At 38.4% G+C, this 25,323-nt stretch overlaps 1 protein-coding gene across 1 annotated transcript in view; it reads left to right on the top strand.

Moving 5' to 3' along the window:
- Positions 1-641: 641 nt before the first annotated feature.
- Positions 642-25,323, top strand: part of FRK (fyn related Src family tyrosine kinase) — a 92,949-nt gene continuing 68,267 nt past the window's right edge. The window contains exon 1 of the mRNA XM_070417875.1: positions 642-1,479. Within this exon, the coding sequence (XP_070273976.1) occupies positions 1,133-1,479 (347 nt within the window). The 5' untranslated portion in view covers positions 642-1,132. The remainder of the gene's footprint in view (positions 1,480-25,323) is intronic.

The raw sequence follows: 25,323 nt of genomic DNA on the forward strand, positions 1-25,323 counted from the left end.
GAGTTTAACAGAAAGAGCCTCCACAGCCGCACACACATTCTACTCTTTCTCTCCACTGGTCACCTAGTTGTGTGTGTGTGTGAGCGCGCGCGCGTGTTTCAGAAATAGTGCGTGAGAGATGGGAAATTCCTTGTCTCTGTGGGGAAAAGCAGTTTCGGGTTCTCAGTGTTTTAGTCAGCTGCTTTCATACTTCTCCAGACTGTAAATAGACCCTGCGGCTATTAAAACATGTTCGTAGTGACAAAAAGAGGGACTCACGGGCTCTTTCCCAATTGCCCTTTGTCCAGTAGCAAATCCTTAAACACTTTAATTTGCCTTTTGATTGCCCCTAGTGGCCACACAGTCCTACTCATCTTTGGGGGTGGGGGATGGGGGCAGGGGGGATCTCTGCCCTTAGTTCTGTGCTGGGAACCTAGTGAGACAAAGAGCTCCCCGGGCTGGGTTGGCCTGTGTGTCCGGGAGCAGGGGTTGTGGCAGCTGCTTCCAGAGTTCCACTCCCTGAAGGGGGCGCTGGTCTCTCTTGGGTGTGGGAGAAGGGAGAGGTCAAGAGGACTGGAATGCTCACTTAGATCACCAACCAAAAGAAACCAGGAAGTAAGGAGAAATTATTACAGTCTGTTCATAGCTCAGGATGTGAAAGGCAGTAACCTGGGCCGGTTGGTTATTCATTAGCAAAAAGGAAAGAGCACGGGGGTCAGGACTGGTCAAACTGCAAAGACGGACCTGAAGTAGGGAGAGAGCTCCCGGCAAAGGCAAGATGTGGAGTTAACATCTTCCTCTCCTTCACTCCTTCTTGGGACAAAAGGCAAGGTGACTGACTGTTTTCTGTTCTCAGACGCTTGTCTCCGTAGAGCCCTCTTACTTTGATTCTTGTTGTGGGATTCCTCAGCAGACAAGAAGAAAGGGCATCTTGCCACTGAGCAGCTGGCCAGCTGCCACCCGGTGCTGCTGTGGGACAGCAGCTACAGGCAGGCCGGCGGGTCTCTCCGGGAAGCCAGGTGTGCCTGCCCGACAGCCTGGAAACCGGTGCTGATTGCAGAGCTGCCAGCGGAGGAAGAGAAAGTGAATCTGCAGAGACAAAGGGAAGAGGGAGAGAAGCCCCTCTCCCCTCCTCTCCAAAGGGGAGGGCAGCATGGGCAACATATGCCGGAGGCTCTGGGGGTACTTGAAGCCCTGTCTCCCCTGCTTCTTCCGGGAGACAGACAAACAGGTGGGGCCTGAGAACACAGAGAACCCCTGCATCGCTGAGGCTCCCCGGCCGCAGGGCACCTACTTTGTGGCCCTGTTTGACTACCAGGCTCGGACTGCAGAGGACCTGAGCTTCCATGCGGGCGACAAGCTCCAAGTCCTGGACACTTCCCAAGAGGGCTGGTGGTTCGCCAGGCTCTTGGAGAGAAGCGGGGCCAGCTCGGGCCAGCGGCTGGAGGGCTATATTCCTTCTAACTATGTGGCCGAGGACAGGAGCCTGCAGGCGGAGCCGTGAGTAGTGCACACACACACTCTCCTTCTCCATTCTCTGAGGGCGGGCAGTGAGTTTTCCTACCTGTCTGCAACTCTATCTTTTCCAAAGAGCTGCCTAGAAACTATGAGGAAGTCCCGGCAGGAACCTTCTAATTGAAACACACCTCCCACTTCTAAAAGAGAGCGAACTGGGCAGGTTGTTGTTGTTGAAATGACTTCTAGTTCAGTGTGTAGACCCACAGGCTCTGGGTGTGTCTTCGTCAACATCAAAACATGCCTTTAATACCCTACTTTTTCCTTGGCTGTAAAATAAGTCAGGCCCCACTTTAACAACAGAACTGCACTTCTTTTGCAGGTATAGTGTAGATCTTCCTTCCTTAAGCCAAATTTTCAAATCTAAAGTCCGCCCGCCCCCCCCCCCCCACCCCCGCCGCCAATCTCTCAACATTTAAAGCATTACCTCTAGTCCCAAGTTAAATCGTAATCCTTTTCATTCTGATAGACACAGACAGGTCTAACTGACATAAAGTATCATTTAGAAGATGCTGCTAGTTTTTCACATTTTCATGACTAGACATTTTCCTTTGAGTCCTGGATAGGAAGTTATGCTGCGTAAATTATGATATCTTTTGGTATTTCTTATGATTAAAAACCTCCCAGCTATACATATTCAGTAAGTTTTAACCAGAAAATAATGACAAGATTTCCCCAGAGGAGGAGGTAAAGATTTTATTCTGATACTTGAATAAATGTTTTGAATTATAGTGGGTCCAAAGAGGAAAATTTCATGAATTATTTCACTTACCCATCCATCAGCCTGGCTATCTATTCATTCATGCAAGTGCTAGGCACAGTGGTGGCATGAGAGTAGGGGAAGGGGAAAGTTATGGTAGTGGTGGTTGAAGATGAAGTAGATAGAACATGGTCTTGACAATGGAAACTTGGGGTATGGTGGGTTAAGAAGCAAATGGGGTCTGTCATTGGGCCTAACCTCATTTCTGCCTGGTTCCAGTGAAACCCAAGACTGGAATGTCTGTCAGGACTCATTTTATAGAATGGATCCTTAGTAGAGAAGACCTTGGGATTCACTCATTTTCTCATGTTTTTCCCTATGCGAGCTGCAGTATCCCTCACTGGCCCAGGGGAGAAAATGGTAGGGAAGACCCATGAGTGTTGTTGCTGCTTTCCAAACTCAAATACAAAAGTGTGTTTGGCAATTTTTGAAATTCTTTGCAACACTAAGAGCCTATAAATGTTGAGAAGGGTTTTTATTTTAGGCCTCGATAGAGTTGAATTGAAATAGAGACTTTTGCCCTGGCTGGTGTGGCTCAGTTGGTTGGAGCATCATCCCGTGAACCAAGAGGTGGTGGGCTGGATTCCAGGTCAGGGCACAGACCAGGTTTCAGTTCAATCCCCAATTGGGTACATGCAGGAGGCAACCGACCTATGTTTCTCTCTCTTCCTTCCTCTCTGAAATGATTTTGAAAAAAAAAAATAGACACTTTTGAAGAGTAGAATTGATCAGTTCTCAAATGAAAAAATTACCCGCGTGAATACTTATATGATAATCTATAGGGGATATTATTTATTGAGTGCTTACTTACGTGCATTTATATTTCATTACTATGATTTCTGTGGTATTATGTATGTTTTATCCTTATTGTAAGATAGGCCATTAGAATAAACACTACAATATTAATACTAGTGCCTTGAACCCATAATCTACTACACTTAAATCTGTTGAATTCATTTAACTGCTTAGGGCCTCTGTTTCCTCATCTGTAAGGTCTCTGGAGTCGCCCAGACCTCTGGATTACTGATGGTTCATGTGTAGTGGTTCAGCTACACTCATACTTGACATACTTCAAGAAAGTCTGTGGAAGACAAGCAATTAAACAATGACAGTGTTCTCAAGCACAGTGTCTTTACTTAGATTCTCCGTAATAAACTGAACAAAAACCAACTCAAACATGGCTATTTTTTGATTCTCAGGGACGATCTATAGCCAAGAATACTTTTTCCCTCTGCACATAACTCCTGATCCTTCCTCTTGGAGTTAGTTCTCAGCAGTGTTCCCACATGTCATTACTGTCCCAGGTCTTCATGGTGGGCTTCCCTTCGAATCTTCACATCCACTGGAATAAAAACTTGACGCCCACAGGATGCTGCTGCTGTGCCTCCTGGCCAGAATGGGCCACTGTTTCCTGCCGGGGTCCAGCCTCGGGGGTCCAGGGGTTCCCAAAGGTGTGGACGGAGACAGCGTTCAGAACGCTCTAGCTCTCTTTAGTCTCCGTGGATCTTCCTGTGCCTGGCTGAGGCCACAGAGAAAGATCCCGAGGCAAACTGAGCCTTTATTTTATAGTCAGAGGGAAACAGGTAGTGGTTACCAAAGTTAGTTTCACTTGTTTTTGTTCTTGTTGCACTTCCCTCAGCCCATTAGCTTCCCAGGTAAGATCTAGGGAGCGTCATAAGGTCAAGCCTAATTATGCTAAGAGAACTGTGCCCTCTAAGCTGGGACTTGTTTGTGACTTCGCCAACAGGTCAGTCCGAGGCTTAATCCTATATCGGCTCCCCACAGTTTCCTTCCAAGTGCACACTGTGGCCTTCGCCTGTGAGCCCAGGTTCCTAATGAGGGTTCTTGCCACCAAATGGCTAACCTGCTTCATGACTTTTAGTGCAGGTAGCTGTAGGCTCTGGAAGACCACTTCACTTCAAGCAGAAGTGATTTTATCTTAGCAGGCTTCTGAGTGAGGGTGCCCAAGTGGCCCACACAGCAACTTAATACCTGGAAATTATACAAAAACGACTTCCTTTAATATCTTTCTTCACTGAGTTTTTCAAACATTTTCTTCATTTGCTTTTCTTATGAATACTGTTTTTGTTTCAATGAATTTATTTAAATGTTTGCTTTGTCTCTAGAGATATATCCTGGTGTTACTTTTTGATGAATAAAAGTCAAGCATCTCATCAAACTGATATTGTCAAAGTAGACATAATGTTCTATATGATAAAGCAGGACTAATTTTTGATAAGCAACTATTATGTCCTGTTCACTAGGTCTTGATGCTCCTAAGGAAAAAAAAAACCAAACACACACACCACAAGATTGGCCTCTATTAAGTGTCCGGTTAACTCAGAAAATTCCCTTTGAATTTTCTAACTGCTAGTACCACAGTGAGAATCTATATGGTAAATAAAAGTCAGAGCAATCTTTGGGTTTTTCTGGTGGATCTCAGCTAGGTTCAAACATTAGTAGTATAGAGTTCTAATTGAAATATAATGCTGGTTGCCCTTTATGAATCTGGCTTTGTCATGACTTAGCTGTGTGACTTTGAGCAAATTATTTGACCCTCTGCCTCAGTTTCTTATCTGTAAAATAGGAATAAAAAGAACACCTTTTTTCATAGGATCGTTATGTGACATAAATGAGATTATTTGCGCAGAAAGTGTGCACTGTAGAGGAACTGACACATAGTGAGGCCTTAATAATGTTATGATTTAGTTGGGCAGCTTCTCCTGCATTTGTCTACATGGACCGTATGCCTCCACTCTAGCCTCAGCTCACATGCTGAGCATCTTTCAGTGTTTCTTCCACCCTTCCCCTCACCTGTGATCTTGGGTGGCTATTCTCAGGCCTGCAAACCTCTCCCTCCTCTTCTTTTTCTGACCAGCTCTCCTCTATCCTTTAGGTCTCACCTTGTTTGTTCCTCACTCCCTGCAGCCTTTCCTAACATTCTAGACTACATTAGGTGCTCCTGCTTAGAGCCTTTAACCTCCTTTGTCCTTATTGCTTATTTATTCTCTGCATGACTATAAGCTCAGGATGTGATATGTGGGAAGGGCAGCCAATCACTGCCTTGGACCCCAGAGTTTAGTGTGGTGCCTATGCATAATCAGCACTCATCAATGATGGTTGGATAAGTAACTAAATGAGTGATTGCTTATCTACAAATCTCAGGTATTTTAAAGAACAGCTGACAGAGCCATCTCTTTCCTTCAACTGTTCCTCCCTGAGTTGCTTTTTTGCCTACCAGGAAAATCAACTGAGTTTCCTCATTAAAGGCATATGCTTTTTGCATTCTTTTCTCAGTGAATTGTTCATGCCTTTAACTTTTGGTTAGACTCATAGTCATAATAGTATAATTTCCAGGCTCTCAGAAATTAGTGGCTCTAATCCACCCCTGGAGAAAATACTTAGGGGTCAAAGACACATGGGAATATTCTTTGTAATGTAGAATGATCATGGGGCCAGGAATAGATTGTGAATCTCATTGAAGTGGTATCTAAATATATTATACATATTAAACTATACTGTGGTTATATTTAGAGTAAAGGAATTACTGGTGTGAGATTTTAAATGGGCAGAAAACCCAAACCCAATTTACAAATTTAATGTTATTGGTCAGACTTGTAAGTTCAGTTTTTGTGCTCAACGTGCATAATTTCAAATTATTATGCATATAAGATAATTTTCAGTGTGCACATGTTGAAAGTTTGACTATTTTACTGAATACTGCATGAATAGATTTTTCACTCGTACAGTCTAAAACATTACCAAACAAAATAATTTTATGCTCTTTTTTACTAGTTTTCTTACTAATTAGCTGCTGATTTTTTTTTGGTAGCATCTTCTGACTCCCATTTTTAATGGGCATTCTTAGCCCTGGAAGGATTAGGCCAGTTTTTCTGGGGAAGGTAGTTATGCAGATTAATAGCAACTTGAATGACCTGCTTACAGCTATTTTCCTGAAGCCTGCAAATTTAGTATTATTTTATGTGGGTATTTCTCTGAAGATTAATGTAACAGAAGAATTTTGCTAAAACGCATAGATGCAAATGTAGAACACGTGATCTATATTTCCCACCTTCTTGCTTATTTGGCTTATTTCAAATGCTATAATAAACTATCTCTTGTGTAAGATCTTTTTGTCATGATGCCATTTTTTCTGTAAACTCTTTCCGTTAGATTTTCTCATATTTAAAATGGGATTAACTTAGTTTTAGAATCTTTAATATTTTTATTTCTTATTTTTATTCATGTGGCATATTTTATACTGCATTTAAATTCAAACTAGGTTTCTAAGTTAGATATTTTAAAAATCAATACTGTTCCTTTTTTAAGGGTAAAAGGAGAATGTAATTCAAGAAGTACTATTATTGCCCTGCCGGTGTGGTTCAGTGGTTGAGCATGGAGCCATGAACCAGAAGGTCATGGCTCTATTCCCAGTCAGGTCACATGTCCGGATTGGAGGCTTGATCCCCAGTAGGGGGTATGCAGGAGGCAGTCAATCAATACTATTTCATTATTGATATTTCTAATCTCTCCTTCTCCCTTTCTCTGAAATCAATAAAAACATATTTAAAAAGAAAGTACTATTATTAAGAATGTTTGCAGTTTAAGAAACGTTATTAGTAAGAACTTTTGAACTTTATATTAGATATCTTATTTGAAAGGCATTTAGAACCTTATATCAAAATAAATATTTCCATTAGCTCAAATGTTGCCTATCACATTGTTGCTGTGTGCTGGATGATTCAGAAGAATCCCATATGGCTCCCATGAAAGGCCAATATTGTTGATAGACTTAAAGTTACTCTAATGCTATTCTGATTCTTCTGTTACTTTTTGCCATTTTTTGAATGTTAACACTTAAGACATACCAAGATTCCCATTACAGGAGGAACATAATCCTATAAGCCTGTGATACTTGCAAAGTCACTGCCAGGAAGTGATCTTTGGAGGATGCCTGTGTCATTTTTGTGAAGTAAGACTCAGACCACTGTCTCCAAAAATCTTTTTGCATTTCCAGTCATTGAAGAAGATAGAGTCTATGAGATTCCTGTATTCATTCAATACACTTTTTGCATATATTTACTTTATTAAAGGCACTGATTTTTGTATAGTGGGAGATACCAAAATGAAAAAGACAGTGTGTCTTCTCTAGAGAATTTTACAACCTCTGGAGGTAAGACTGATACCAAAAAATGTATGTCACTGTCCTTCAGCCACAGACCACCAGGACCCACTGTAGTGGTTTATTATTCATTGCAGGGAGCATGCACGATGGACAACAGTGGAGCATCTCAGTAGGAGTGTGTTAGAAAGGATGCATTATAGCATTTGGGGGTATGATTTTGGGGAGGGTTTAAAGAAGCAAGGCTTTGCTGTAGACTGGTTGCTGTCAGGAAGTGGCAATTAATATAAGATTACATAGATATCTTAGTTTGAGATTAAAGCTATAATTGGTAAAGAAAAAGCAGTTATTTGTATTAACCAAGATAAGTGAATGTTTAGGCACTTTTGTGGTTGGATAATCTCCATGTTTTTATGGGTGCTCGGACTTGATTAAGAATGATCTGATCTTGCCTTTTGATCTGTCATGGTCACAAAGGGTCCTGTCTGATGTTGCTGTTTAGTGAGATTGTTTATGTTCAACAGGGAACAGCAAGGTCTAGTCATAAGTGCCAGGCCAAATCCTGAATGTTAGGGGCACTTTTCTCTTTTTTTGGCTAGCAGACGTCAGATGCTGATGAACGCTGTAAGAGCAGAACAGTGTCTGTCATGATGCATGTAGTTAAGGAATTGGTTAATGGGTGAATGAAAAAACAAATACATGGATAAATGTGTGGAAAAATAGGAGAGATCAGTTCTGGTTTAGGGAAATCACACCCTTTTTTAGGGTTCAGCTCACATGACCCTCTTCCAAGAAGCTTTTTCTAATCTTCATAATTCGTTCTCATGGTTTTGTGTTTCTTGTGAGTAGAGCCATTAGTTAATAATGACTGATGTTTATTGAGGGCTTACCATTGGACTACTCACCACACAAATAACTCCACTTGTGTTACCTTATACTAGTATATTACAGCCTTATGAAGAAGATACCTTTATTACCTCCATTTATAGATGAGGAGACTCCAGCTAGGGTAGTAATCGGCTCAAGGCTACACAGCTAATAAATCATGGGACTGTGAGCTTGTTTTCAGCCTGCTTCTAGAGCTTGTAATTTTATCATATAATGGCTACTTGTAAGATTTCTATCTTTCACATGAGACTGTGGAGTTTCCTGTATCATGTCTGGAAAACTATTTAAGACAGTGTTTCTGCTCCAGAGAATTTACAATCTCAGGAGGTAAGACCACCAGTTTCCTCCTGAAATTGTAAATACCCTGTAGTGGAACCACTGTCTTATTCAGTTTTACTCGGTGCTTTTTAATTGGACAATACAGTACAAGCTGTTGAATATGGAGGATGGGAAGTAAAAGTATGTTCAGGGATTGGTAAATTGCATGGTTAGTTGAAGTATTCATGGAGGGAACAATGAAAAATAAATCTGGAAAAAGAGGTGGGGACAAGTATTTGGCAAAGACCATGTGTACCAGGTTGAAGAGTTTGGATTTTGTCTGATAGGAATTACATGGAAAGCAGATCTTTGAAAAGACTGTGATGATGTGGGAATGAACTGGGGAAGTCAGAAGCCAGGCCGGAGTACTGAAGTGGAAGTAGTTCCAAAGGTGCTCGGCATGAGGTTATAAGGGTTTAATTTTGGCCTGTTAAAAAAGGCAAGAAAAAACAAGAGTAGGGATTGGAACAATCTCATGAATGAAAATCAGGAAGACTTAGGGAAAGGAAAACAATTAACTTTTTTAAGTACCTTTGATTTGCTAAGCATACAGAAATATATACATGAGCTAAATTAATTTTTATAATAGCCTTGTGACGCAAGTTTTCTTATTACTATTTTAAGGGTGAAAAATTGAAACTCAAATGTAAATAAATCCAAGAGTATTTTTAACTGTTAATTAGATGCAGGAAAAGAAAAAGAGAGAGGATTTTAAAAATATGTGACTTGAGACATGGTGAAATATTAAAAGGAATATACATTTCGTAAAGTAACTTTTATTGGGGCTTATGGTTGAATAGAAAGACAATACATTCATTTTTCAGCATGTTGAAGTACTTCATCTCAAAGAAAATGTCCAGGAGAAATTTAGAAATATAAAAAGTGGGGCAAAGAGACAAGTCTATTTTATAAAGGTGGATTTTGGAAGGCATTTACACAGAGGTGTTTATAGATGTTACAGGAATATAAGAACCCCAGAGTATTGTAGACGTCAGAGGACTATAAGAATCCTGAAGTGAGAAATAAAAAACAGGAGAAGGGACCAAAGATCAACTCTTTAGAAATGCCCATAGTTTAGGTAAGTGGTTTGTGTAGATTGTTCATACCTCCTTGCATCCATACTCTTTGGTACTCTCCTCTCACACAAACTGTCAGATTGGCCAAGTGATTTACTTTGGCTAATAGAACAATATTAAATGTGACAAAAACAGAGATTGAAAATCGCTCTCATGTTGGGGCTACCTGTCTTATTGCTCTTAAAGTTACACAACTACCATGAAAAAACCCAAGCAGATCTGGAGGATAAGAGGCCATGGAAGGAGAGGCCCTGTTTGTCTCAGCTGACTCACCAGCTGACCAGAATCATGGTCGAGCCCAGCTAAGATTAGCAGAGCTCATCCCAATTTGCTCACCTTTAGATTCATGAATTAACAAAGTAGTTGTTACGAAGCAAAACCTAATTAATGTAGGGAAGACAAAGAGACACTGAAGAAACAATGAAGAAGAATTCATAAAAGTAGAAAAAAAACAAAGAACATCTTTTCCAAAAGAAGAAGATGGAATGTTGAGAAAGAGGTTTTAGGTCAAATGCCAGAGAAAGGTCAGAGGATGAGGAAGAGGGAAAGACCATTAGATTTACTGGAAGATTACTGGTGACACTAAAAAGCAGTGTCATAAAGTAATCATGGAGGATGGCATGCAGTGAAGAGATGGAGTTGTAATAGGGAACTTTATATTCTGTTCTGGGGCTGCACTGGGAGTTTTAGGCTGGGTTGAGCCACAGAAAGAGTGTTGTATGATAGGGCGCTACACATGGAACATGGGTCTGCCCCTGAATGAGTGTGAGGTCCAAAGGACTAGGTTTGTTTGGTTGGGTTTACAGGTTTTATCCTCTCTAGGGCATAGAATTGGGTAGCTTCCAACCTCATCTGGTGGGTTTGGATATTTGGTATTTGGAGGTTGGGCAGAGTGGGAATAGGTTGAGGGTTCATCTTTAGCACAGTTTGGCCTCCCCAAAATTGTTAGAAAAATTAATGTTTTTGCTTGGGTGCTATTCTCCCGAGTTTTGGGGTCATTCATGTGGAAAGATCAAGTTAAGTTCCAGGTATTAAAGTAGAAGCAGCAAATATATGTACCTTTTAAAGAAGTTTGTCTGCGAAGGAGAGAAACTTACTTAGAAATATAGAATCACTTTGAAAGGTGCTAAAAATACTCAATACTTAATTATATACATGGCATTTACATTTTTAATACTTCTTTTTCATGGTATAGTAGTCGTACTGTTTTCAAAACAAGAAGAATGCACGCAGGTCCACTTATTCCATCAATGTTTTATACATAAAAAGCAATACATGGTCCTCTTTGCATTTCCCTGGAAGATAGATGGAGAGTGGGGTAGGTAAGCCCAAATTGCCTTCTATTGTCTACTATGGTTATAGGATATTTCTCTGTTTAGTTTCAGGCTATTACAATACAGTGAATACAGTGCCGCTGTTTCAGATAAAAATAATACAAAATGGACTCAATATCTTGTATCTGTGTATGCAATTGTTGATAAGAAAACAGGCAGATGCAGGTGTTGATGCTGAATCAGTTGGAACTCTCTGCTATCTCTTATCTAAAGCCTAAATTAAGGAAGCATATAAAAATAGAAAGTCATGCTATTTATTTAGTAGGTTCTGGTAAAATGGTAGAAAGCAAAATAGTTACATGATCATTAGTGGAGATAAAAATCCCAACAGATGGTTTTACACTTACAATAATTTTTGTGTGTAATGAACTTCCTGATATCTTTTAAAGCATAACTACCCATTTTCCAAAAATTTTAATATTGCAAAATATTCTAGTTTGTCAATGGCTTATTTTAACTTTATTTTTTTAAATAAGTGTTTGATAAATACAAAAGTATCTGCAACTTTAAGATAAGTTTTAAAGCATGATGATCAAGGAATATATATATATTATACAAAGTGTCCCCTCGGGAGTTTGACCAGGAGAGTGGGGGTTCAATTGCTCACTATGACATGTACTGACCACCAGGAGGTGGCACAGAATGAAGGAAGGCCCTGGCCGGCAGCCAGCAGCTGGGGAAGGAAGGCCCCGGCTAGCAGCCAGAAGGCCCTGATTGACCCTGATTGCCGGCCAGACCTAGGGACCCTACCTGTGCATGAATTTCATGCACTGGACCTCTAGTATCCATATAACCAGCTAGCCCATGACTTAAAGCGTTATTAATAATGGGCTTATAAGTGTCTCCCTTGCCCCATTCTCAGTTTAAAACCTTTACCTAGAAAATGTTGGTAGAAACTCAATTTCTAATAGCAAAAAACTGGGATAAATCTAAATAAGAGAGGGAATAAATTGTGTTTTATTTATTTATGAAATTATACAATAGTGGAAATGATTGAGATGCATGCAACAGCATTGATAAATTTGGAAGCATAATATTGAGTGAAAAGAAAATTTTAAGAGATTGCATATTGACTCTATTTTATAACATCTACAAATAAGAAAAGCCAAATAATACATTGTTTGGGCATGCATGTTAGTAAAGTGTGAAATAAAGTATGGGAATTATAAACAGAACTATTTGATTTACTCATTTGAGTGTTATAGATTCTATACTTCTTTAGACTATTTAAAGATATGATTAGAAGTCACTTATGTCATGAAAAATAGAGGATAGCAAATCTGTCGGCCAAAGGTTAAATATAGATATTATGATTGAACATATATAGTTCATGACTTTACCTTCCTCACATAAGTATGTTTAGTGAATTATCCTTTAATATTACCCACTTAACATAAGTAAGAAAGACATAAAAAGATACATCTTTTGCAATATCTATTGTCATTACCCACTATGACTTTTACATTACCCTTCCCCTACATACCAATGACAAGAATCAACCTGTAGACCATGGACTTCTAGTGGTTCCAGTGATAGGTCTGAGACAGTTCATGAACCCTCCGAAATTGTACATAATATCTGTGTGATGTATATTTGTGCATTTCTTTAGGATAAGGGATTATAATATTCTAAAAGAATCATTTAAAAAACGTGTAAGAACCCGGGTTATAAAATTAGCATAGGCAAAGTTTGTTTGTTTCCCTTGAAAAATGAATTTACTTCCTTATAGTAGTTAACAAGAATTTATTACATAACCCTTTGTTTGTTTGTTTGTTTCATTCTTAGTTACCAGGAAGCTCAGAGTCCACAATAACCATGTATGACCTTATCTGACTTATTTTCTTCCTTTTTTTTTTTTTAATTCTCCTTTTTTATTCTTGTTCTATAGAACATATGTTAATTTAAAAATGTTTTTACTGACTTAAAGAAGGGAGAGAGATATAAAAATACCAAGAGAGAAACATCGATTAGCCACCTCCCATATGCCCGCCCACCAGGTATTGAGCCCACAACCCGGGCATGTGCCCTGACAGGGAATTGAACTGGTGACCTCTTGGTGCATGGGTTGATGCTTAACCATTGAGCAACACCAGCCAGGCAAACATATATTAAGTTTTATGGAGGTCTGTTATTATAACCTACTTTAATATATATATAATAATTAATTATCAGCTCATATATGTTTTGTGCTTTAGAAATTTAAATTATAAAGAAAAATGTTTATATTTAATTTATGTACTAATTAAAAATCACTTTTGAAAATTATCTTTCTGAGCTTGGTTGAGAGACTTAATTGTAAGCCAAACATGAAAAGTTGAATACAATTAATGACTGTTGGCCAAACACCTACCTAGCTACTGCTCCCTTACCTTGTCCCCAGTTTGCTTTCCTGTCTCTAACAGCGGTCAGAACTCTTTCCCTTGTCTCTTACCTTGTTCATTTTATTTCTTTTCAGTTTCAACCAGGCATACGTTTTTATCTGCTGGAGAATTCGACACAACCTCCTCCCCTTTTTCCTTGTTTCTGGGATTGTAGTCAGTGTGTGTTTGTGTATCTGCATAAGGTTCATTCTAGTTATCTCTTGATCTGCAGAGTGAAGCAGTGAAGTGCCCTTAGTAGGGGCTCAAGTGTGTGTGACTCATGTGCATTAGAGGAGAAATACACAAGGAGACTGAGAAAAAAATAGACACAAAAGATGGAGGAGACACAATGGTTGAAAATGAACCAACAGGAGATCCCATAAGAAAGAAAAAAGCTAATGTTTAAGGAAAACAAAGTGAGAGTGTGTGAGAAAGTAGAGAAATTAAGAAAAGGGATTGATTAGTTGACAGATAATAGTAAGGCTTGGTTTCTAGTTGCGGGAAGACTAGATAAGGATACTATGCTAAGAATGGACATTGATCAGAAAAATGTGGACATGTAGGGAAGTGCATGATTCTAGGCCTCGATGATTGCAACTTAAAAAAATATCCCTGGAGCTTTTGCATTTGTGTTACATAAGGATTTATACCATGGAGGCTAGAACCAGATGCAACTTTTCAATTCAAGCTTTACTGTTGGGTTCAGAGTGAAGAGAATAAAGTGGTAATTTAATCATTTTCTTCCCTTATTTTACCTTCTTTCTACCATCCAAATGATATATTACACTTATTATCACTCACAATGTAAAAGGAAAACAGCCCTCCAAATATTCATACCTATTGTACGGAGTGAAACCAGGTAACTTCAGGGACCTAAAAATGAATTGACCTCCTACATTGTGGGCAAATTGGCTAAAAGCAACATAATAGTGATACAAGAAGTCTTTCACATTTGCTACTAGAAATTGAATGTATAGGCAAAGGTGGTCTGTAGGGGATTAGAGGAGGTTAATAGCCTTGCTTGTGACTTAGCATGTGTCACAAAAAAAGTAATGACATATCCGGGTGTGTCTGACATTCTCCATTAGGGCAAACCTGAGGATTTGTTATTCCCTGATTTAATAGTCAAAGAAATACTATGTTAATAATAATAAAAACAAAGTTTATTCTGTTAGCATGTTCAGATGTAGAATATGAAATTGTTTTTTGAGGAATTAAAAGAATAAATAACTGAACATAGTTTAGGGTCGCCAAAGGAGGTACACACGGGGCCAAAAGCGGTAAAGAATTATGAATTTATTAGGTCATCTGGAAACCAGATGGGCTGAGTCCCCAAATGGCGCCAGCCCCCAGGGTGGGGAGTCGGAGATTTAGACTCTAGGAGGGCGTTTTTGGCGGGCACTGTCTGGGCCATTCCGGATCCTCGGCAAGTCCGAGGAGAAAGTTACTGGTCGGTTGCAAAATGATCTAAAGGTCAGTTTCCAAGGGAGAGAGTATCGATTTGATTATTTGATCAGACCTAACACATATATCAAGGCAGGTTTACATCAGCTTCTGTATAGTTATGTTGTTGACTATTCCTAGGACAGAGCTCACCTTATCTGTACATTTACATTGGCAGTTAAGTATGATATTTATCCTGCAAACCTATATCATTTATTTAATGGGAAAATACTATATTGTTTTTCTTTTTCAAAGGAATATTTTCAGTTTATGTGACTTCGAAAATCACTTAACAGGAGCCAGTCTTCAAATGCAAAGGAAGAACATCTCTCCTAGGAATCTTTGTTCAACACTTCTGGGAAGATAACATACTTCAAACAACATTTTTCACCTTTTAATTGCATTGTTGCAACTGACAGAGATCATTGAACACACTGAGTGATTTAGTTTTGGACACGGAGTATTATGAGAAAAATAAACCTAGCTTGTTTTTTAAACCTATGCTTTTGTCCATTTGACCTATTTAGCAACTTTTGGTTGCTATAATTTTGTGCCATCGTAAAAGAAATAGGAATATAAGTAATGAATGGTTTAGTCTGAACCAGCAGAGTAAGTCAGTATATTTGCTGAGGGCAATCCAAAGTAACTGGCAAAGTTCACTGCATTCCTGGGCTTACTTTATCTACTGGATCTCCGCCTGCTGAAAGAGAGGAGCAAATTATCCCAGTGGAAAGAGGCTTTGTCCAAGCAAAGAAGGAAACTTTGTCATTTCTCCTTAGATAGCTGATCTGTTTTCAGAAACAAAGTATTTGGTGAAACAAACTTAACTAAAAAAGAGCAGACAGATACTTTCCTTAGAATGGTAAATCGAAATGAAATCCTGTTTAATGGGACTTAGAGGTAATGGTCATTGAGAAAAGGACCAAACGAAGGGAAAGGAATAGATGGAACGAGGACAGGATGGAGGAAGAAAAATGACAGGAATAGGGAGGAGAAGGCAATCCTTCCATTTCTCCTACAAAGGACAGTCACAACTGTCAGTCACTGTGAATGTTCTTCTCTACTGTAAACAGAAGCCATAGACACAGACACTCACCTGCTCACTCTTTATTCCTGAGTAGTTGTTGCAACACAAAAACTCTGTACCTGTTAGCTTAGCCACCAATATTGGGGGGGAGGAGGGAAATAGTACAGTGGAGAATTAGGACAACATTTCATAATAACTCTATTAGGAGATCAATGAGCTGGAAAGTTTGATTTTAAGTACTACTACATGGGTTATTTGACAGTTTTCTTTGCTTCATCCTTTTTTTTGACTCAGGCATATATTAGCAGATTATAACTTTGAAAGATACTTTTCAATCAATGTTATTACGTAGAAGGTTTCTGAAAATATGTTTTTGATGGATGGGTAGGAGTGAGTAGTGGTTGTGGTCATGTTGGAAAAGAATTAGCATGTTTAAAATGTCCAGCTGGAATTCATTACATGGAGAATGATTTCTTATAAAAATTCCTGACCTCTTTTAAGTTCACATTATGATTTAAACTCTGCTTACAAATAATTAAATTATTTTTCAGCCATACATCAGAAAACAAATAAAATATACATTTTTTTGGTAAATTTTTTTTTATTGATTTCAAAGAGGAAGGGAGAGGGAGAGAGAGGTAGAAACACCAATGGTGAGAGAGAATTACTAATCAGCTGCCTCCTGCACACCCCGATAGGGGATCAAGCCTACAACCTGGGTATGTGCCCTGAACGGGAATTGAACCATGACCTCCTGGTTTATAGGTCAATGCTCAACCACTGAGCCACACAGGCCGGGCTAAAATAGACATTCTTAAAAGCAACTCTACTCTTCCCCCAACACATTAATCTCTTTTCCTGTACAGCAAACCTTTGAAAACATTGCCTATACTCAGGGTTCTGTCTTTTTCTCCTCTCTCTCTTTTTATTATTATTTTTTCACTATGGAAAATCTCTAACCTTTACAAAAGCATAGAAGACAGTACCCTCGTGTACTGTCATTCAGCTTTAACAATTAATTACTAGCACTCAGTAATCTCATTTCATCCTCATTCTCCTTCTTCTTATCCCTACCCTCACTCTACCACTGGGTTATTTGAAGTAAATCCTAGAGATCATATAATTTGATCTGTACATTCTTCTGTAGGTGTCTTTAAAAGACATGAAGTATCTTAACAAACAATTATAACGATCACTCCTAAAAAATAAAATAACCTTGATAATATCAAATATCCAGTCAGTGTGAAACTTCCCATAGTCTTATAAACCTTTTTTAATGCCTTGTTTATTGGAATCTAACTTTTTTTTGTGGATTTACTTTGTGGTTTGTTTGTGAATGCAAATAAAATCCATATATTACAATGGTTGATTTATCTCTTGATCTTTTTTAACATGGATCTCCCTTTTATATTTACTTCCTTTGCCTGCAGAGTTTTCCACAATCTAGATTTGCTGACTGATTTTTCTCTTGAACCCACTGCGATTAGACTGTTTACTCTTACCACTCCGGGAAGCAGCTCTCAAAGGTCACCAAGGAAACTCCACATTCCAAAATCCATTGGTCAGTTCTTAGTCCTCATTTTAGTGCTCTTATCAATACTATTTAACACACTAGATAAGTCCACCATCCTTAATATACTTCCTTGAATTGATCTCCAGGACAGCCATTCACCTGTTTTCCTCCTACAGCACTGACTGGGATATTTTTTGCTCTTTCCTTCTCTTCTCCTTGACCATTAAACACCAGAGTGTCTAGTCCTCAACCTGGCTCCTCTTTTCTATCTGCTCTTTCTTGGTCATCTCATCAACTTGAGATATGTATGTTCATATATATTTACTTATCTATTTGATATTACTATATCCAAATGGAAGTTTCCAAATTCCAGATATTTCCAATACTTCTAAAATTGAGTTCCTACCCCTGGCTGGTGTTGCTCAGTTGGTTGGATGTCTTCCCCTGCACTGAAAGGTTGCCAATTTGGTTTCTTCCTGGTCAGGGCACATGAGTGAGTTGCAGGCTAGATCCTTAGTAGGAATGTGCAGGAAGCAGCAATCAATGCTTCTCTCTCACATCCATATTTTTCTTTCTCCCCCTCTCTCTAAAAATCCCACAAAGTCTTCCCCCAAGTTCTGCGTGAATGCCTTCAGCTGCTCACTCCAAATATCTTGGAATCACCCTGCCTCTCATTTTTCTTTCATACCTTACTTTTAGTCGATCATTTTGCCTCCATCTTCAACATATGTGCACAATTCAACCATCTCTCACCAGCCCCTTCCACCATCTGGTCTTACCCATCTTGATCTTTCAATCTGGCTTAGTGTGATAGTTTCCTAACCAGTCTCTCTGATTTGACTGATTGTTGCCATAAATATAGTCTGTGCTCAGCCCAGCAGTCAGAGTGACTTTTGAAATACCAAAACATTAAAATTACTTCTCTGCTCAAAATTCTCCACCAGATTCCTCTCTCAATCAGAGTTAACTCCCAAGTCTCACCAGGATCCCTGCTCTCTACCATTACCTCTCTGACTTTATTCTTCATTTTTCTCTCTTTGGCTTCTTCTACTTATGCCACAAAACTTTTCTTTTTGGGGGAGAAGTGTAGGTGTAGCTAAAAACGATTTTGTGAAATTTTGTATAGAACCTGGAATTTGAATTATTATTTGTCAATAAACGTGTAAGAAATAGGGAGGAAATAACTTGCTCTAATAGAACTAAAAAGCTGAAGAACTTTGAGATATAATACCTTGTTCTGCCCTGAACCATTGATCTATAAGGTGTGGCCAAATACCCCTAAATTGTTTATTTTGATATTAAAGAGGAAATGTTTTTTCTTGGCTCATGTATACATATGTACATTAGTTTATCCTAAGAATATTGGAGAACATAGCCACTTTCAGGTTTATTGATAGTGTGGAAAAGACTATTACTTTCACTTAGACTTTGGAATTGAAGAGTAGCCTTTTAATTAGCTTGTGCTGAAGTTTCATCTGTGTTTGCCATTTCAAACTGATTCTCATTCTTAAGTGGCAACCTATGTTCCATTGTACAGTTTTGATAACACAATCTTCCGTGTTCAAGAATGCTGAGTGCAAGAAGGGAAAATCTGAGAGTTGAACAAAATAGTCTCTTGCACTTCTACTAAAGCCAAGAAAAGGATATGTTATTAATAAACAGGTATCTATATTTTAGTCCTAGGCACTTCAAAACCCTTTTTAAACAATAATTTTTCTTAATGAATTCAATGAAATATGTGTACATCTAAAAATAAAACTACACAAAAATAATTTGAGTCAATTCTATGTTATCATAATGTAAAATTATTCTCTGTATCTCAAATATATTTCTCCCTCCCTTAAGACATCAAACACAGATATGAAATATAAATGAATATGTGTTTGCTATAATGCTACCTGACATTTTAGTTATAATGAACAGGACTTCTAATATTAACCAACATTAATTAAAAATGTAAAGTGCTTTAAACATGAAGTGGAATAACAATGTGGAGTAGAATAGGCACATTCATTAATACATCTCATGCTTATTAAAGATTTCTTTCTGAATGCTGCATTATTAAGCAAGTTTATAATGCCTATTACATGAGTCTTGAGTTTTCTGCTATACTTGTTCTGTAGATATTACTCCTTTCTTGGATATTGTGGTGTTGGCAATAGGTTTCATTGTCTATGTCAACAGCGTTGATAGAGGTACCACCTCTGGGTGCGAGGTGGATTGAAGGTGTGGTTCAGAGAAGCAAAGCTGCCTCCTGTTTTTGATTTTGGCTATGCTAGTATTTGATTTTTTTCAAAATGGACATGGTTTACTTTTTTCTGATTATGAAAACTAATAAATGCACATGACAAAATGTTTTAGACAACACTGAAAATGTGAAGAAAAATTTCCTCTCATCTGAACATCTAGAGGTAGTAACTGTCCACATTTTTCTGTATATCTTTTAAAAAAAATTCTTCTCTTATTCCATATGTTCTCTCGCTCTACCCCTCGTTCCTCTTTCTTTCTCTATCTCTCTCTGTATGAATTGCCTACATATTATGTAGGAATTATGAATATCATGTGGGAATTATTTATATATGTACATGTGTGTTTCTATAGGTTTTTATTTTAAAAAAGTGAAATCTTTATGCTGTATATTCTATGTGAACCTTCACCCTTCACCACAATGCTGCATCAGGACTTAATGTTATTTTTCCTTTCCACCTTTGCATTTCTATTAAGTGAAAAATAATATCATCATACTAGTTTGCATTTGTAAACATTAGAAAAATCGAACATTTTTAGTTTACTAATTGGTCATTTAAATTTTTTCTTTTTGTAAACTGACATTCAAGTTTTGCTCCTTTTTTTCCTTGGACCTTTTCTTATTCATATATAAGAAAACACTATAAGGAAAGTAAGTCTTTTTCTCTCATATATGTTGCAAATACTCTTTTTCAATTTGTAACTTGCCTTTTGGTGTTGACTATGGCATTTTTTGAAATATAAAGTTTATAATGTTTACATAATATTAACTATTATTAAAAGTCTATAACTTTATGAATTTTACTGTGTTGATTTTCTCAGAAAGAAATTTATTTTCTTCCATGTGCTCAACACTGTGGGTAAATCTGAGGAATAAGACATAGACCATAGAATTCATTAAGGGATTTAAAAAAATTCTGTCTCTCCCAAGATTCTTTTTATTCTCACTCCATAAGGAAGAAAATGTATTTTGAGAGTTTCTTCATTATTTTATCTCATATGCCAATTTAGTTATAATTTTAGAATTATAGTGAAGCTCTCTTAGAATGGAGTAATGGTAAGTCATTATCTGCAAATCTGTAAAGAATGGAAAGATTGGTAGATTTTAGAGGGTTCAATTTACTACTTTGTTAGACTGACATCTTTTACTAAATAGTCTATCAGAAGTCGCAGTGAACATATTTCAGGAATTTATATCTGAGATTTTGAGACTTTTTTTTCATGTGAGTGATCATGACATTTCTTAGAATGAATTTTATTCCTAATCCATTGTGTCAGAATTTGTACATAACTGATTAAAGATAATCATGATGTACTTTTGTGACAGTTTCATCTTCCCAGGTCAAATAGAAAGAAAGCTAACTGAATCTAATACTAGTTGATCTTAATGTTATTTTGATTATTAAAATGGAGGTCACATGATTTTATGGATCTCTATGGACCCTAATTCTGATTGGCTTAGATGTTCATAGATCTACTGAGTAGATTCCTTCCTTCTCCAAATTAGGCTGATGTGGAGATTGGAATAGAAATTAAAAGTATTATTCTGAATGTGCTTTTCTTGTTTCTTTGATTTTAAATTAAGGTTCCAATTTAAGTCCACTTGCTACATATCCCCTCAACTACTATGGCTGGATGTGATTTTTCACATCTGTGAAATTCTCTTAAGTATTTTTGATACTTAATCATATGTTGTCTTGTGTTGACATTTTAAATATTATTTAAAATATTTCCCAAGTGATACACATACACAACAGATATACAAATATACAAATGTCTTTTTAGTTTTCATATGCATATTTTTCTGTATAAAAGTAATCAGTCTAATTTTTTTTTACTTTTACGCATTTTATGATACTATATAGTCTTTACATTAGTTTTCTAGTTTCTATAACAGTCTTATCAGTAATTGCTTTATAACTTATTTAACTCTTCTCTTAATAGTTAGCATTTAGGTTTCTCCCCCTCCTTTATTTTATAGTGTTTTGAATAGCATAGCAATGAATCTATTTCCACATAAAGATTTTTACATATTTTGTGTGATTTCTTTTTTTAAAAAAATATATTTTTTTATTGATTTTTTACAGAGAGGAAGGGAAAGAGACAGAGAGTGTTAGAAACATCGATGAGAGAGAAACATCTATCAGCTGCCTCCTGCACATCTCCTACTGGGGATGTGCCCGCAACCCAGGTACATGCCCTTGACCAGAATCGAACCTGGGACCCTTCAGTCCACAGACCGACGCCCTATCTACTGAGCCAAACCGGTTTCGGCTTGTGTGATTTATTTAGGATAGATTCCCAGAATCTGAATTACTAAGCCAAAGATAATGAACAGTTTTAAGGCTCTTAATGCTTATTGTCAAATTTCTTTCAAAAGAACTCCACTGATACCATATAGAATCATATTCTCTCAAAACCACTGTCACTGCTGAATATCATCATTTTTCTAACAGGAAATGACAATTTTTTAAAACTTTCTATACTAACAAATTTGAACTTTTTGCATATATACTTTTACTAATTATATTTTCCTCTAATGAATTTTTAGTTGTTGTTTTTTTAAAGAAACTCTTTTATTGAAGTGGGAAATGGACACACACTGAGACTTTTTTTGATGGGGTGTCGGGGCTCAGGGGGGCCCGGCTGTGGACAGCGGAGCAGGCGGGCGGGGAAGAGGCTGGTGCCCCAACGCTGGGGCCTCGCATACTTGAGGAAGATGGCAGCACGGCCGGGTGTGGGGCCTCGGAGCACCACGCGGGCCATGCATGGCTCCAGCGGGCCCAACTCCGCAGGGCTGTAAAGTGCCGGCTCCAACCCAGAGCCTGCCACGTGGAGCACACAGCGCGCCAGGCTCAGCGCCGCCGCTGCGCGGCGACTGGGCTCCCACCCAGCGGCCTCGACCTCCAGTAGAGACAGTTCCTGGAAGTAGGCGGCCAGGAGCATCACCTGGGGGTTGCTCCCTGCCAGAGCAGCCAGTAGCTCCAGGCAGAGGAGCGGACCCGGGTGGTGCAGTCGGAAGTCCAAGGGGCTCAGGATGCTGCGCTCGGCTCGCAGAAGCTCGGCCTGGGAGAAGGAGCCAGCACCCAGGAGGCAGAGGGAGGCGGGCATGACCTCGGCGAAGATGTCCCTCTCGTTCTCGTGTTCTCCCTGCAGCCCCAGCGCGCTCAGCGCCTCCTCCAGCCCCGGCGGCGCGCACCGTCCCGGGGCCTTTCCTGGGGTCCTGAGGAGGCGCCCGCGGGGACGTTGTCCGGGACTGGGGCGCTCGCAGGCTCTGGGCCAAGGGCGGCTGCTGGACTCAGCATCTTTAAGGCTGCCATCGAGGGTGAAACCAAGAGCCCACCTCTTCCTACTCAATTTTTAGTTTTTTGACCTTTCAAAAATTAGATCTTATTTTTCCCCCTTAACATTGTGTATAGGATCTGTCAAAAGAAAACATTCACTCAGTGTAAAAGTTTGTTAGGGCTGCTGTAACAAAGTACCGCGAACAGAAATGTATTGTCTCACAGTTCTCGAGAAGAGAAGTCTGAAATCAGGATCTTGGCAGATTGGTTCCTTCTGAGAGTTATGCGGGATAATCCATCTTTTATGTCTCCTAGATTCTGGTGATTTTCTGGCAATCTTTGGTTTGGCTTGTAGATATATTGCCTGGATCTCTGCCATCATGTTCACATGACAGTCTTCCTATGTGTGTGTCTGAATCTACAAATTTCTGATTTTTATAAGGACATTAGTCATTTTTGATTAGGGGTCTATCCTACTCCAGTGTGATCTCTTAACTAATTATATCTGAAATGAACTTATTGCAAATAAGGTCACATTCTTGAGATGCAGGCAGTTAGGAATTCAACATATGAATTTTAGGGGGACATAATTCAACTCATAATATTCAGTAATTCACTTATCAATATGTTTATTGATATCTGTTGATTATTTAGGCAATGAACATTTATGTAGTGATTCCTACAATGCTAAGTAGAGACGAAAGAGACAGTTCCTGCCCTCATGGAGCTGAAAGTTGAGATGTGGAACCTACCGCTCTATGTTTCATTCATTCGGTTCCAGCTGTACTGGTCTCCTTCATGTTCCGGGGCAGAGTAGGCATAATCCTTCTTCATGACTTTGTATTTTTTCTTTCCTCTGCCTGGAATATTCTTTCACTATATGTCTATGGGGCTTGCTCCTTCCCTCCCCACAATTCTCTGCTCAAATGTAGGTAAGGAAACTGAGAAATAACAAGTCTCAGGGCTGGAATGCAAATCCAGATATTTTAGTCACCCCTTTGCTCTCTGGGGACTCTTCCATTTGACATTATTCTCCTAAAAGTAAAAATACTCTATTATAGTCTTAATGTACTCTTTAACCTGATTTTTCTTAAGAAGTTTTAATTTTCTAATATTTTGTATTTTAAGTTAACTTTATTAATTCCAGATCTTGTTTTCTGATCATTTCAAAAAAGCATTGTGTAAATTCTTACTCTTAAGTTTATTGAATTTCTTGGTGGCGTACCATAACCAGTTTTTATTTATGTCACAGACCCTTCTTACTACACTTTATCTTAGCCCAAAGGCCGAGAAGCAATCAGACCATTCTGATAAGAAGTTATAATTTAGATTTGTATGGTATAGAGTTGGTTTTCCCTGCCTTATCATAATGAGCCAGGCACTTCACAGTTCAACTCCTCTCAAAGACTTTCTCCTAAGTCTCAAAGTGGGAGAGTGGGGGAGGGAGAGAGAATGATCCCTCTGGTATCCCACAAAATGCGGTTTCTTTTGGTATGTTATGCCTGGCCATGCTATGGTATTGCTAACTTACTTCCAATGAATCCAAGAACTCAGCCAAAAGCATTCCCTAGGTGATAATGTTTAAAATATCTGTATCATTCATTTTTATTTAAGCAACGTGTGGCTAGAATGGCTTTGTGTCTTAGCCAACCATCTTTTCATGACATGACATTGCACAGTTCCTGCTTTGGACACTTTTTATGAATATTATAATGATTTTCAGTTTCCTTTCCTGTAGATATTGGGTGGCTTCCCCCTTGAGACCTGAACCTTCTCTTCTTTGAGATACTAATAGATAAAAACAAAACAGTCCCAAATAAAGTCCCTCCACAAAAAAGAGACAAGGAGACACAGTTTTTAAAGTGCTAAATAAGATGATAAATAATCCATATATTAATTAATATCATATGAGCAGATGAATGATATATAATGAAGAATGAATATAAAGCAGAATAAGTGCCCCAACAGATCATAGAATTTAAGATTTGTTTTAAAACAAATATAACTTTATTTCTTGGATAAAGACATAGAAATGACAAGGAGGAAACAGGTCAGAATTCACGCAATATCTGAAGTACTCATTTACAGTCACTAAATTGGCAGACTTTGGAATCAAACACAGAGAATTGTTCTTCTAAGAGTGTTTGCCTTCCTGGATTATGGAGCTGATGGTAGATGACTCATAATAACAAAGAATTATGACACACATAAGCTTAGTAATAGTAAGGACATTGTTGGAAAACAGACTATAACAAAGACACAATCACATACTTTGGATGTTTGGGTCTCCTAATAAGTTTGGTCTGTTAAAGATCAAAATTATGGGTGTGGCTTCAAGCTTTATTATTTCTAAAAAGGGCTTCCTTACTTTATGGTCCAGGCATAAATTCAGGATGACTTCATCAGTACCAGTACGAGTTCCCTTTTAGAACTAAAATGTAAAATAATTTTTATAGT

Source organism: Myotis yumanensis, unplaced genomic scaffold (genome assembly GCF_028538775.1).
Source record: "Myotis yumanensis isolate MYYU_CA2020_CCGP unplaced genomic scaffold, mMyoYum1.0.hap1 SCAF_6, whole genome shotgun sequence".
Classification (NCBI taxonomy): Eukaryota; Metazoa; Chordata; class Mammalia; order Chiroptera; family Vespertilionidae; genus Myotis; species Myotis yumanensis.